This window comes from Meles meles, chromosome 15, assembly GCF_922984935.1.
Source record: "Meles meles chromosome 15, mMelMel3.1 paternal haplotype, whole genome shotgun sequence".
Classification (NCBI taxonomy): domain Eukaryota; kingdom Metazoa; phylum Chordata; class Mammalia; order Carnivora; family Mustelidae; genus Meles; species Meles meles.
Genome location: NC_060080.1, coordinates 40,867,082 through 40,882,607, shown reverse-complemented (window position 1 = coordinate 40,882,607; position 15,526 = coordinate 40,867,082). Strand labels below are relative to the sequence as shown.

Here is a 15,526-nt window from a genome sequence, read left to right as displayed (position 1 = left end):
CAGAAGTCTCTGCACAGGGCCTGGAGCACAACAGCCGCTCCATAATGCTGGTCGCCATGATTAGTGCTATTCTAGCAACAGAGATGAAAACCAGAGCAAGAATAGTCCCACTCACACTGTGACTATTAGCCACTTGGGCAAGCTAAGCAGCTGCCAAGGTTTAAATAAGGGGTTTTCCTCCACACATTTATAGAGCAGGACAATCATCAACGAGACTGAACCTCAAAGGCCTGCTTTCCCTTCTTCACAAATTTATTCGGACAAGCCATAAAATTCCATGACCTACAAAGAGAACCAGGGTTTTGATGGCGTGGAGAATACAGAGTTCACAGCCTGATTTCCTTGCTCCCCATACTTCCTTTGTGTGAGAGTCACACAGCTATCCTCAGGCTGGCAAAACTGGTCCCCAAAAGGAGGCTTTTTTACAACTCAAGTAACAGCAAGAAAAGGACCAGAAAGGTCATCTGGGAAGAAATAGATTTGCTCACCTGTGAGCCTACTCCCATCCAAGGTATGAACCATCTCTGTAATAGTCCACATACCTGGTTATCTACTTCTCGTTGAATGCCTCCAATGACAGAGAACTCATCGCCTCTCCCAGAATAGCTTATTTCATTTGATTAAGAATTTTATTTACTGGGGTGCCTTGGTGGTACGGTTGGTCAAGCATCTGACTCTCAGTTTTGGCTCAGATTATGACCTCAGGGTTGTGAGATTGAGCCCCATGTCAGACTTATGCTCAGCATGCAATCTGCTTGGAATTTCTCTCTCCCTCTTGCTCTGCCCCTCCCCACCCTCTCTTTCTCCCAAATAAATAAATAAATCTTTAAAACAAAACTATGCATTGTTCAAAGAATATTGATTGACCACTTACGGTGGTGCTGGGATACGGTGATAAACCAGACAGATGAGGTCTTCCATTTCCTAGTGCAGGGTGAGAGACAATAAACAAAGAAAGGAATACAAAACACATTTGGGGGAGACGGATTCTATGAAAAAAGATGAAATAAGGTAAAATTTGAGAGAAAGACAGGGGTGTTACTCTCTATGCATGGTCAAGGGAGTTTCTCTGAGGAGAGGACACTTTCGCAACTTTCTAAATGAAATTAAGAGGGTGCACAACGTGAGCATCTAGACTGAGATGCATGTCACATGGGCACTTCGGCAAGGGCGAAAACCATGAAGCAAAGTGAATGTCTTCCTTACAGTCGAGGGAAACGTGGACTGAACTCTTTCCTTTTATTCACACAGCCACCAAATTCACCTCCTCTTGAGAGGTAATCGTGTTCATCACCTCTGTCGGTACCTGTAGGGTTTGTGGTCAGACCAAGCAGGCCCCACATCTGCCCCCATCAGGTCCAATCTCACCATATTTTGTCCAGCTTCTCCACTGGATCCAGCTTGCCTTAGTGTTTACACAGAGTTACACCCTTTCTAATATAATTAGCATTCTATCTCCATCCCCATCAAGTCCCCAATTTAAAAGAAAAAAATATCACATGGAACAGGCCTGAGGAATGTTGCCTCGCGGCAAATCTCCAAAGGCATCCTCCCCTCCACCAACTGCCTGCCCCACCTCCCCACCCTGCCCCTGATGGTCATGGAGAGTCCATTAGCTTCCTCTTATTAGCTCGACATTTTCCAAAGCATCCTTCTCAACAAAGAAAATGGAAATGTAATTGGGGTTGAGTGGTTCAGCTCTCTCAATACCATCTGTTAACAGTATACAATCTGCTCCAAGCAGCAGGCTGAAATGTTGTCAGACATAAATGACACCCAAGTCATAAGTAAATGCAAGGTATGAGCTTGTTGATTGACTTAGAGTAATTCATTTACCACACTAGCCCTATAACTCAGGAGTCTCCTCATCTTTATATCTGCCACAGCCAGAGGACACTGCCAGATACTTCATGGATATTTGATAAATGTTTATTGAAAAGAAGTATATGTGTATTGCAGAAGATACATAGGAAAAACCCCCAAATGGGACCTGAGACAATGACACCACTAAGTTATGACTTTTCCAACTCATGGTGCTGCTGCATAACAAAACATTCTCAAACCTAGTGATTTAAAACAACTACGAACTTATTCTGCTTGTGAACCTATAATTTGGCCAGGGACAACTTGTATTTGCTCCTCCCAGCATTAGCCTGGGCAGTTCAAGGCTCATCTGTTTGCCTGTTTACTGGCTGATGCCGTCTGTGGGCTCAGACCTCAGCTGAGACTGTTGCTAGAATGCCTACAAGCGGTCTTTCCTTGTTGGTGCTTGGTTTTTCAGAGTGCAAAGGCATCCTGAGAGAAAGTCAGGTGGAGCCCTGTGGCCTTTTTTATGTCATAACCTCATAAATTAGAAAGCATAACCTTCTGCCATATTTCAGTCACTAGAGGAAAGTCATAGAGGACATAGACATATGACTAGAGAAAGTCATAGAGGGCGCCTGGGTGGCTCAGTTGGTTAAGCTTCTGCCTTTGGCTCATGTCATGATCCCAGGGCAGCCGGGTTCCCTCCTCAGTGGGGAGTCTGCTTCTCCCTCTTCCTCCGTCCCTCCCCCACTGCTTGTGCTTTCTCTCTCTCTCAAATAAATAAATAAATAAAATCTTTGGGGAACCTGGGTGGCTCAATCGTTAAGCATCTGCCTTCAGCCCAGGTCATGATCCTGGGGTCCTGGGATTGAGCCCCGCATGAGGCTTCCTGCGCAGTGGGGACTTTGCTTCTCTCTCTCCCACTCCCCCTGCTTGTGTTCCCTCTCTTGCGGTCTCTGTGTCAAATAAATAAATAAAATCTTTAAAATAAATAAAATCTTAAAAAAGAAAAGAAGTGGTGGGAGAACTGTCAAAGGATATGCAGATGTTTTAAAAACACTACCCATGGGATTGGATGAGACTAATAGATTTGACAAGTGTTCTTAAGTAACAAATGCCAAAGAGGCAATACACTTTCTTAGAGATGGGCAGCAGAACTGAATAAGGAATGCCTGCAAGTCTCCTTAAGCTCCTTTGTTTAGGAATCCTTTATGCTTAATGCGTTTGAAACATGTATTATAGCTGTCTCTAGAAGAAATGGATTCCTTTGTTTCCAAAATAAAAGTTGGAATTGGAGTTCACCATGGGTCCCAATTGGGACAAATGCTCAGGCCTAAGGTGGGGCCCTGTAAGGTAATACCTAAATAATACTTGGCATTGCATCTGAAAAGGAATCAAGTGGCAGTGAGACCTTCCTAAGAGCAGATGTCTCAGGATGACTAGGTACTTTCAAGCTCAAGTTTGGCAGATCCTTCAATAGTGTATCTCAGAGAATGCTCCAAGTCCATCCAGGCCTGCTTTCTTTTTGTCCTGGGTGCACAGTTTGACTACACTCCCAGCCTCCCTCACAGTTAGCTAAAACCATGTGACGAAGTCCTGGCCAAAGAGATGAGGGCAGAAATAATGGAAACTACTTCTAAGACTGGTCCATAAAAACTCTAATGCAGTCCTGTATTTTTTCCCTCTTTTCCTATCCACTGGCTGGATGGAATAAACTTCCAGGACCCAGAGGAGGACAGAGTGACAAGAGAGAAGCCAGGGTACCCGAGTAACTACATGGAGATAAGCTGCCCAACCAGAAACATCAGCATATAGAGTTGCTACATGAATGGGAAATAAATTCCTGTTGCTTTAAGCCACTTTGGGGGCTGTTTGCTACAGCTGGTTGCCTACCCTGTCTCTGAAGTTGGATTTTTATTCACGAAATATTAATTCCCTTCCCTCTCCCGCCATAGGTGGAATATACTTCTTCAATCCATTAACAGTGGGTTTGGCCAATGGGCTGTTCATAGACATGAGCTGACATAATATGCTTTTATACACACTTCATCACTTCTACACTTCTGTGCTACACCTCCTTGCTGTTCTGAAATCGTCTTGGGAAGAACAAGCACTAGCTAGATCCTGCTCCAGAGGCTGTGATCCAACCGACAGCTTGGAACCAAGCCCAGCCTAGTCCAACCTAGCAGCAGCTGACTGACCAGTAGATGAATGAGCAAAAAGAAATGATTATTATTTTAAGCCACTGAGTTTTAGGGTAGTTCGTTACACAGCATATTGTGGAGATAGCTGACTGATACACTAAAGGAGTGTGAGTGTGGCAGTCTTGTGGGGCTGCCATAATGGTGTCTCTTCTATTACCCCCCTTAAGCTTTATGCTAAAGCTATTTTAAAGATGAAGAAACCAAGGTGTAGGAAAAGACTTGCCCAAAGCCATACAATGAGTTTGGTATATCACATTTATAAGCCTAAATCCTCTTCCTTCTGTTCCAAACACACTGAGGGAATGTGAGAAAAGCAGATAAAATCAGGAAGGCTTGAACAGGATTTAGGATGTTTCTACCGAATCCCACTTCAACAGAGCTTGCTAATAATACCCCTTGACACTTGAAAAAGGAAAGTTCTGAACAAACAAAACCACCACCAGCTTCACCCCCCTGGTGTTGTTAATTTATGGAAGTTACTATCTACACATTTCTGGATAATACAAATGAAAATACAACTTTTCTAAGAAGGATACGAGCAATCGCATTACACCACTCCTGTAATGGGTTAATAAGGAAAATAGCGTTTCCAGGGATATCTTCAAGGTTAACTCCAAGGAGGAAAACCACACCCTTGGACACAGTGTTCCTTGAGCCCTGTGAGGAGATGAGAGCCTTCTCGGACGGTTGGCTCCCCCCACCGCCTTTCAGACGATGCTTGTAACCAGCATTTAAGATCACCCGCCACCGCTCCTTCAAGAGCCGTCCAGCTCAGTAAGGCAGACGACGAGAAGGCAACCAGCCCCAATCTGGGCAAAGAGCAGAGGAAATCGGTTTCCCCTGTCCCTTCATCACTAGGAAGCTTCGGCTAGGATTCTTTCAGTGCGTGCGAGACTACGAAGGGCTCAGCCTCCCCAAGAGAGGAAAAGGGGAGTTGGGGAGTTCAAGAGGGGGAGGCAAAAGCCTGAGACGTGGGAAATGTACAGGGATTGGGGGGGGGGGTGTTCTTGCGAGCAGGGATTACTGCAGAACACGCGCGCCAGGCCGCACATTCATCCACACCTACAACTGCATACTACACGCCACGCCACATCCCCCCGCCCCCGCCGGCCCCCACGCCCATTCTGGAGGAGAGGGGCAGATTCCCCGGGAGAGGAGCGCTGCCCCAAACTCAAAGAGAGGGCTCCGCGCCCAACGGGCAGTGCCACCTCCACTGCAGGGTCGCAGCGAGCTGGAGGCGGGGGGAGCTGGGTCCCCCCACTCACTCCCCAAGCACAGGAAGAGCCGCGCCCAGCCCGCGAGGCAGCCCAGCGGAGGGCGCGGCAGGGAAGCGAGCTGCCCGCGCAGCCCCCGCCCATCGCCTTCCAGCACCGCCCCCGCTGCGGCGGCGGGCGAGGGGCGGGGCGGGGCGCGGCGTATATAAGGCGAGGGGCGGGCGCCGCTCTTTTGTCTCTTGCTGCAGCAACGCGAGCGGGAGCAGTAGGCGCAGGGTTCGGAGCGGAACTCCACGGTGAGCGCTGCCTAGGGCGGGGGCCCCATCCGGGTGGGGTCGGAGCAGGTGTCCCTGGCCCGCGCGCGGGCGCCGCAACAGGCGCCCTTCCCCGACGGGACGCCCGGCCGCTGGGCCACGCCCTGGGGCTAGGAGCGGGGTGCGGGAAGCACCCATATCCTCGGCCTGCGGGTGCAGGGAACGCCCCGGCCGAGTGCCACGTAGAGAGGCGTCGGCGGAGAGGCGGAGGGGACGCTGGCCCCGGCCGCCGGCCAACCGCCCTGCTTTGCCCACTAGGATCGCTTTAAGAAAATGGCAGACAAGCCGGACATGGGGGAAATCGCCAGCTTCGATAAGGCCAAGCTGAAGAAAACGGAGACGCAGGAGAAGAACACCCTGCCGACCAAAGAGAGTGAGTGCACCCCCGGCTCCAGGTCCGCGTGCCCCCCAGCCCAGCCCCCCCCACCCCGCCTTTTCCGAGAACCCAGCCCCACCCCCACCTGACCGAGTCGCCGGATCCCTGCGGCCCAGGCCCCCTTTCCGTTCCACGAAGCGCGTGTCTCTCCAGCCCCAGGCGCCTCCTCAAGACCCAGACCTCGTGGGTCCCTCGGCTGGGGGGGTTGCAAGGTGTCCTCATCCTCCAGTGTCTGCTTCCTGCGCCCCACAGCCATTGAGCAGGAGAAGCGGAGTGAAATTTCCTAAGAACCTGGAGGATTCCCCGCCCCCGTCATCTTCGAGACACCCCAGTCGTCGATATGGAGGAGGAAGAGCCACCTGCAAGATGGACACGAGCGACAAGCTGCACTGTGAACCCGGGCACTCCGTGCCGACGCCACCGGCCTGCGGGTCTCTGAGGGGACCCCCCCCAATCGGACTGCCAAATTCTCCGGTTTGCCCTGGGATGTTATAGCAAATTATTTGTATGTTTCATGAAAATAAAACACACCTCGTGGCACGGCTGGCGTGGTCTGAGTCTTAGTTGGGAACGCGTGGGCAGTGTCGCTGCAGCAAAGGCCCACGCGCTGGAGACAGTGCTGCCGCAGAGCGGGAGGGGGTCGCCGAGCGGCCGGTTCTGAGGGACCATTAATGAGTTTGATTTCACCTGCTTCTCCGTGAGATTTTGTGGGTTATTTGTTGCTGAGCTCCTGCTTACCCATGTTAAATGTGACCTCACTTTGTCATTCCTGGAAGCTCTCGGGAAGACGCTTTTTCAGGGGAGCAAGATTTGTTTTTGATGAGCTTTTTACAGTCCCACTGTTCCTATGTCTGGCCTCATAGTTCTGATTTACACCCGATAAGAGAACTGTGTTTCAAAGACTGAGAAGAAAGGGGTAAGAGACTAAATATGGAATGTTGGAAATTGGGTGAGGTCACAAAAGTCTCCTGGAGGCTTTCTTGGAACTTAAAAAAAGGAAAACAAAGGCCGGATCCAGGGGAAACCACAGCGGGAACATCAGAGCTGGAAGAGCTTGGGGGTGGGGGGTTGGGGGAGACAGCTTAGCTTTTTTGTCTTTCAACCCTAGTGCAGAATCTTCCACAAAAGCCAGCCGTTAGAGGGAGTACTGTGCTGAGCAGCCTCCAGTGCTGGGAGCAGTAAGAAGGGTGGGGTGTGTGGAGGGAGGGCTGGGGCCGGCAGCTGAGCCAAACAGGGTCACACCCTTTAGACCCTGAGAAGAGGGGAGCCAACCCCGATGGGAGTAGTGGATGGGAGGTGGGGAGGCTGCAGGGCATTCTGGAACAAAAGAAAAACGCTTCTGACTTCTGGGGTGGTTTTCTGCTAAAAATAGGTGAGGACACATGGCTTAGTGATTTGTCCCATATTTTTGTCTGACCATAAGGGGCTGGACACTGGGTGAGGGCAAGTAATTTTTTTTTTTTTTTTTTTTTTGAGGGCAAGTAATTTGAATGAGGTGTGATCCCTGTCCATGGGAACTTAAAATTCTGGTGGGTGAGACAGGCAGCCACAGCAGACCAGAGCAGGGACACCTAGGTTGAGGGAGCCAATGCCCATTTTGCACAAAGGAGTGATTTAACAGAGACCTGTGCTGTGGAGGGTAAGTGTACCTGGGGTGGGGTCATCAGGGTGGTGGGATAAGGAAGAGAAACACATTAGGGCCATCCCCCACCCCCCTTCCCGGTGAGGAACGCGAAGCTTTACTGTCTGCTGTGAGCCATGCATTGTGTTAGGATTTTTAGTTCTCAGAAACCTGGTGAGACAGTAATTACCCATTTTACAGATGGGGAAGCTAAGGTCAAAGAGACTAGGGGTTTGCGAAAGTCACACAGTGAGTACTGGAGCCAGAATTTGGGACCAAGGGTGTGCTTTTGGGGATTCCATGACCCAAGGTTTGGAACATCTGTTGTGTCAAATGTTTCATGAGATTTCATGAGCCTTTACTGCTTGAGCATAATTGACCCTATTGGGTCTATTGTTGGGAGGTTAAAGAAAAGGGAACAGAAGAAATCTCCGCTGCCTTCCGACAGGAACACACTAGGTCTGCGGGTGAAAAGGGCTCTGGAGGAAAAGGCTGGGTGGGGGAGGAGTGTGCTGGGATGGGAGGCGGAGTGGAAGCACCATTGCAGTTTTCAACAGGGCAGTCAAGGGAGGCCTCTGGATAAGACAAGAGGTTCCAGAAAGGGGAACACAAATGCAGGGGCCTTAAGGTAAGAGTGTGCTGGGTGATCTGAGGAAGAACAAGAAGTTGGAGTGGAGTGAGCAAGCAGCGGGGAGATGGGTGTGAGAAGGCAGGAAACGGAGGAGGCCGATTTGAAGTACTTGACAAGGTTCGTTGCTAAAAGGCGGCTCCTTCTCCCCCCACCCCAGGCACCTTCCACCTCTGGAGCTCCATGAGCTCTCAGAGGCACAAAGAATCCTGTCTGGGCAGCCACACCTAAGGCCTCTTGGGCCCCATCTGGGACGCAAATCGCATTCGCCCTTCCTATAGGTCCCACAGACTCCCGGACCCCAGCGAGCTTACCCTGGAGAGCAGTTCTAGAACCCCATTTCCCAGGGCACCCTTACTCTCAGAAGATTCCCATGATTTTCCCCACCCTCTCCCCAAGAAATCCTCGCAGTTCTTAAGGATTCTTATGTGATGCAGTGCTGATGACTGCCTTGCTCTTCCGAAGAATTTAAGACACGAATCAAGAGGAGCCTTCGGGCGCTTTTGCTTTTCCACCCTAAGACACTGAGCTGATTAGATGGGGCCACGGCAAGGTGGGGAAAGGAAATGCAAATAGGAGAGGGAGGTCACTTCCGTTTTCAGAAGTCTTAAACACAGAATCAGTTTATAAGGCAAGGCTGCCTTCCCAGACCCATCTCAGTTCTCCAGCTGCACACTGGTGGACACAGCTAGACATCCTGGGGCCTGAATGTTAGACCAAAAAGGCCAAGTATTGGCAGAAAGGCCCACCTTCCTAGGCCCTACCTCTCTCCCAGTGATGGATCCCCTGAGATCACAGGGTAATCACAGGAGGGACAGCCCCAGAACCTGGAGGTGGGGTATCAGAGAGCACTGAGGCACACCAGGCCCTCTTGTCCTCTCATTTCTATCCCTTGCCACCCATGAATACTGATACCCTTGGGAGAATTATAGTGAATTGCTGGTTTGTACCCATTCCCTCCTTTCAGGGAATTCAGGAACCAATTACTAGTCCAAACTAAATGAGGCTTGCTCTGAAGCTATAATGAGATTTTTTCTTTTAAGATTTTATTTATTTGACAGAGAGAGAGAGCACAAGTAGGCAAAGTGACAGGCAGGGAGAGAGGGAGAAGCAGGTTCCTAGCTGAGCAGAGAGCCTGATGCTGGACTCCATCCCAGAACCCTGGGATCATTACCTGAGCCAAGGCAGCTGCTTAACTGACTGAGCCACCCAGGTGCCCCAGTTTTTTTAATCCTGTGAAAAGCTAAGGATTCCCAGATTTTAAGGCCATATACTATTAATTCAGAGAAGAGCTGAAAATTGTATAAACAAGCTTCCTTGACTATTTCCCCTACTTTGTCTCTTTTCTAATTAGCCACATATTAGCCATCCTACAAGGCCATGCCAATCACCACTTTCTCTGATTAGCCCTCCTGGATTTCCCAGCCAAAGACATTCTCTTTCCCCTCTCAGCTCCTATCTGTACCTATCTGTTGGTACCCGGACACACGCAGCTCTACTTGACTAGACTGAATGGGGAAGGATTCTTTTAATTGAAGCCAGCACAGAATTCATGCTCAATAAATACTTACTGAATTATAGCTGAAATATCACCTGGCCTCAACTACTCCATCTTGGCTACGCTAAAGGCTCACCACTCCCAGGCCCCACCACGGTCATAATATCTGTGCTGCTGGGCATGGACAGAGACCATGCCTGATGGCTACAAGTTACCGTGGTGCAAGACAGCCAAACGTCTTCATTTTCCTCCTAGAGCCAGGTTCAGGAGACACTCCTGTTATAAGGAGGGGAAATGCAAGAGATTCACAGTTGAGGCTATTGATGGAAAGCCGTATGTTATCCAGACAGACGGCAATGGTGAGTCTCAACCAGTTAAAAGATTTTAGGTACTGGACTGCTGATGTCAGCAAAATACAGAGGCTGTGTTCTGAGTCAGTTTAATTCAGCGTGCCTTTCTGAACATCCAGTGGAGGTCTATCACGGGACAAGGCCAGCAGAAGTGCCACAAGACGGGAGCCAGCCAACTGTACAAAAGGCAGAATGAAGCAAATAGTAGAGAGAGGGTGTGCAAAGGAGTGGGCACTCTGGGCAGGAGGCCGCTTCATGGAAAAAGACGCATTTGAAGAGCTTGAGGAGTGAGAGTGGAGTGATGCACAGTGATGCCCTGTTCCATGGAGGCAGAGGGAGCAGTTCGGTGAAAGCAGAAGCCTCACAATTAGCCTAGAAAGGTGCTTTGAGTGTTTTATTCCCATAGACAGTTGAGAGCCTTTGCAGATTGTAGAGGCTGAGACAAAGTGATCTGAGGTGTATTTGATAGTATGTGAAGGATGTTGTGACCGACATGGACAGTTATCTATCCAACCACCATCCGCACAACCCATCCCTCCTTTCCTGGCACAGGGCAGCCCAATTTTTTTTTTTTTTTTTTAAGATTTAATTTATTTGACAGAGAGCGCAGGAGAGCACAGCAGGGGGAGTGGCAGGGGGAGAAGCAGGCTTCCTGCTGAGCAGGAAGCCCACCATGGGGCTCAATCCCAGGACCCTGGGATCATGACCTGAGCTGAGGGCAGACACCCAACCAACTGGGCCACCCAGGCGCCCTATGGCAGCCCAATTTTATTTATATCTGAAGCAGGTGACAAGCTTCAAGGGGCCAGCCCCAGGAGTTTGATCAGTATAACATAAGGCACCTAGGGGTTGAGCATTATAGAAATTTCTGAGGGTGTTTGGTTCCAGTTTGCTATCATAATGATTAGGAAACACTATAGACAGTTCATAAAAAGGGGTCAGGAAAAGGGACACCTAGGTGGTTCAGTCAGTCGAGTGTCTGCCTTTGGCTTAGGTCATGATCTCAGAGTCCTGGCATCGAGCCCCACATGGGACTCCTTGCTCAGCGAGGAGCCTGCTTCTCCCTCTGCCTGCAGCTTCCTGTGCTTGCGCTCTGTCTCTCTCTGTCTTAAATAAAATCTTTTTTTTTTTTTTAAGAAGGGGAGGGGGTTAGGAGTAGTAGACATCTGGCAAGGCGTGGGACAATTCCACACATCAAAGATTTGTGCTGTGCCCTACATGACTTCTTTTTTTTTTTTTAAGATTTTATTTATTTATTTGACAGAGAGAGAGAGCAGCAGAGGGAGAGGGAGAATACAATGTGGCACAGTGATATCCTACAGCTAAAGAAACAGTCCGTACTTGATGCTTGTTTGGACCTACACACAGCCTACCCATGAATCCAGCAGCTTCCATTGAGCACTGATACAATTGCATTGTGTCAACAATTCAGAAGCCAAGAAAAATATAGCTGTCAGTGCCATGGACACTTGGGAAAGCTCGGAGTTAAGAAAACAAAACGAGCATCCCTCAGTTTACATTTACAGGCTAGTTATATTCCTGGAAAATGCAATGTATACTAAATTGGTGCAGAATTCAGTTTTACTAGATTCACATAATTATAATGAGAGATTTCATCGATACAAATGTGTCAAATTCATTTCCAAGACCATTTAGGTAGAGTTCAAAAGTAAGCAAAACGTATACATGCTGTGAGAAGTTAGGACAGGTAATGACTATCCTAGGCACTAGGATGTGTTCAGTTGGTAAAAGTTCATCAAGCTGTACACTCATTTTTAAATCTTTTACTTTTTCGAGCTGTATACTTGTGACCTGTGCATTTTTCCATATGCCTGTCATACAACAATGAAGAGTCTTTTAAAAAAGTCACATGGGGGTGCCTGGGTGACTCAGCTGGTTAAGCACTTGCCTCAGGTCACGATCCCAGACTCCTGGGATGGAGCCTCACATGGGGCTCCCTGCTCAGCGGAGAGCCTGCTTCTCCCACTCCTCCCTGCTCCTGCTGTCTCTCACTATCTCTGTCACTATCTCTGCCGTCAAATGCTCTACCACTGAGCTATACCCCGGCTCTTGCTATCTCTAAAGAAAAAAAAAAGAGGAATGCAGAGCCATACAATGGCTTTTCAAGCTCTTCTCGGATGTGGCCCTTCCATTCACATTCCATTGACCAAAGCAAATCATAAAGCAAGCCTGACATCATCATGACCTGAGCCGAAGGCAGACACTTGGCGACTGAGCCACCCAGGCACCCCAAATCTGACATCAATTGAGTGAGGCACCACGAGTCACATGCTAGCGGGTTGGTATGTATAATTCTGTTACAGGGAAGGCAGGAAATAACTGGGAGTCATGATAATACAATTCACCATATAGGTTGAAATGCATATATATAATTTTTTGTAAACTATTTTACCTTTATATTCCAATAAGAGCTTGTATTGATTTGTTTTGAAAGTATGTGTGAGGGTAGATTATATTCTCTTTAATTTCCACTTCGGGAAGGAGGAGTGTTATAAAATATTTGATGCAAAAGGAGATGTTGGTTCTAAATGGTTGGAAATTAGCGGTCTGACCCAATTGTGGTAATTTTATTATTACCCTTACAATGATTGACTTAAGAATAGATATGGGTTGAGGGGCACCTGAGTGGCTTAGTCAGTTGAGTGGCTGCCTTCAGCTCAGGTCATAAGCCCAGGATCCTGGGATCAAGCCCTGCATCAGGCTCCCTGCTCAGTAGAAAGCCTGCTTCTCCCTCTTCCACTCCCCCTGCTTGTGTTCCTCTCTCGCTGTGTGTGTCTCTGCCAAATAAATAAATAAAATCTTAAAAAAAAGAAAAAAAAAGAATAAATGCAGGTTGAAAAAAAAAAAGAAAAGAATAGATATGGGTTGCAATTCTGGTCAAGGAGACCCACGAGAAAGCCTGCTGTGAGATTTCTGGGAAACCGAATTGCTCCTTGAGAAGGACATAAGAAAAAGCATTACAGGCCCTTGTGTGAGGATGTGATGCCCTCTCAAACCATGACAGTTCTCTTGAAGCCGTGAAGGGAAATGCAACACATAGAGAGTGGCAACGTGGAAAAATAAAAAGAATCTGTGTACATAATGAGCTCTTGAGATGTTGAGGTTTCTTGAAAGTGTCTTATCTTCGGATATTTTGTTATGTGAAGTACATGTTTCTTTAAAAAAAATGTAACAACTGGATCTTTGCAGAAGGAAAACTAGCAAGACTTCAGATGATGGGGGCAATTACAGAAGTTGTACTCTGACAGACAAACAGAAACTTTTACTGGTCTGTGTGACTTCATTTGTGTGTCTCAGGTTCTAGAGGGGAACTTGATAAGCAGGGTACTTCCCAGAAAGCACCCTGGGAGACACCATACTGCTTTGGAGAGAGATTCTACAGTCCCCGAGTCAGGATCATAAATTAGTTTTATGGCCAACACATTGTACAGAGAGACAATAAAATGAGGCCGTGATGAAGTGGGTGTCTCTGGCGCTGAGCCCGGGGAAGGGCAAGGTGATTCTGCAAGTCATCACGGGCTAAACCTGGGAAGCTGCCACTGGTGGGAGGCTGGATGGAAGCTCGTGGTGGAAAAAAGCAGCAGGGCCGGCCAGAATCAACACACTAGGTAGGGACAGCCACAGTGGAGAAGCTCTCGCTATTCAATGAACTGTTGCTTTCTCTACTTACTCAACCACAATTTATTAAGCAGCTGCTAAGGATCAGGTCTCCAGCTAGGTAGTCGCTCAGGATAAACAAAGTCGATTCTCCTGGACCTCATTCGTTCACAAGTAAGATAGACAGGTACCCTGGATTAACGACAAAGTATAGGATCATGGGATACTGTATTCTGGTTAAAAACTAAACGGGTACCAAGCTTAATTCTTATCTCTCCAGTGAAATTCAGAAGACTGAGCCCTTAAGATGAAGCAATGGCCCTGTTGACTCAGTCCTGGCCGTATTCAGCATTTATTCTGAATGTCCGTGGCATTCATGTCATCTCTGTAATGTTCTATTGATGTGTTTCATAGAAGTCAATAAGATTAGAGGACTCGGCTATTAATTAGATTAAAAACAAAAACAAAAACCTATTGGCCCCGTGAATGCTATCTATATTTGTCAAGCACCCACCCCACAGCTAAGAATTTTTCTACATTGTGGAGAAATCCTATTCTCTAGGAAGGCAATTCTGCCCCAAAAAAGCTCCCACTCTTGCATCATCGCAGACCTAAGATCTTCATCAGAGACATCAGGAGCTAAAAAGAACCTGTTCTTTGAGTCACTGTTTTTGTCCAAATGTTACCTCATGCCAAGTTGACCCTTACTTTGTTTCCTGCTACTTAGATGCCAGGTTATTTGATCTGGCTTGTTCTTAAGGGGGGGAAAAAATCAGTAGAGTACAGAATCCTACCATGTGGATTCTTTGGTTTTTTTATTTAAAAATTTGTACCCGACCTGTCGTAAGCCAAAAAGGGATTTATTTACTCATGTAAGTGAGAGATCCAGGGAGTAGGTTTTGCTTCAGGGTGGCTGATGGAGATAGTCAGATGATGTCACAGGGACCTGGTTTCTCTCTCTCTCCACCTTTCAGTTCCACATCCTTCTTGGGCTGGCCTCCCCACTCATGGTGACAAGACAGCTGCTACAGCTCGAAGACTACATTCTCCCGGGGTGTGAGAACAGCAGAGAAGAGAGAATCTCTCTTCATCGCCTTCAAACACAAGCCTGGACCTAAGTTTCACCTGCCAGAATTAGGTCAGGTGCCCCTCCCTGACCCAATCACACTGGCCAGGACACAGTTTGGTTTAAACCTGGGTCATATGCTATGCCTGTTGTTAGGGGAAGGGTCGGCCTCACTAGAATCATAGGAACATCAAGTAGAGATGGAGTAGATGTCTTTATTTTTCTTAATGAAGTATAATTGACATATGACATATTAGTTTCATGTGTACAACATAATTATTTGATATTTGCACACACTGTGAAATGATCACCACAATCAGCCTTGTTACCATCTGTCACCATACAAAGTTGCAAAATTCGAGTGGATTTGTAAATGAAAATTAAGGACTGCTCTTAAGAACACGGTAAACGGATATTCAGCCCCCCGACTCATCATTATTCACCACAGTCATGTGCTAAACTGGCGTATAAAGGCCTCATGTTAACCGCTTAGCTTCTGAAGACTACATGAGCCTTACCTTGGTATAGATGAACTTGAACTCGTAGAGAACACCTAACTTCTTTGTCATCATGGCCCTGTTCCCAACGTTCTTACCAAAAAAATCAGGCTCGGGCAAGGGCTCTGAGATTAAAGACACACACACACACACACACACACACACACACACATACACACCACCTATCTATATAAGTGTGTGTACATACAGAAGACATTTTTAAGGAACTGGCTCACACAACTGTAGGGGCTAGCAAGACCAATATCTGTACAGCAGGTCAGCAGGCTGGAAACTCAGCAGTTCTCCTAGATTACAATCTTAAAACAAAATTCCT

The 15,526-nt window shown here is 47.7% G+C and overlaps 1 protein-coding gene across 1 annotated transcript; it reads left to right on the top strand.

The window, feature by feature from the left end:
• Positions 1-5,405: 5,405 nt before the first annotated feature.
• Positions 5,406-6,454, top strand: TMSB10 (thymosin beta 10). The gene is made up of 3 exons (XM_045979457.1): positions 5,406-5,520; positions 5,797-5,911; positions 6,167-6,454. The coding sequence occupies exons 2-3, from the start codon at positions 5,812-5,814 to the stop codon at positions 6,199-6,201; spliced, it is 135 nt and encodes a 44-aa protein (XP_045835413.1). The 5' UTR covers positions 5,406-5,520; positions 5,797-5,811; the 3' UTR covers positions 6,202-6,454.
• The last annotated feature ends 9,072 nt before the right edge of the window (positions 6,455-15,526 follow it).

Excerpts from the sequence above, each read along its gene's own strand:
- TMSB10 (XM_045979457.1), top strand. The coding sequence starts at position 5,812 with ATGGCAGACAAGCCGGACATGGGGGAAATCGCCAGCTTCGATAAGGCC. Across the intron at positions 5,912-6,166 it reads CACCCTGCCGACCAAAGAGA|CCATTGAGCAGGAGAAGCGG; the intron begins GTGAGTGCACCC and ends TGCGCCCCACAG.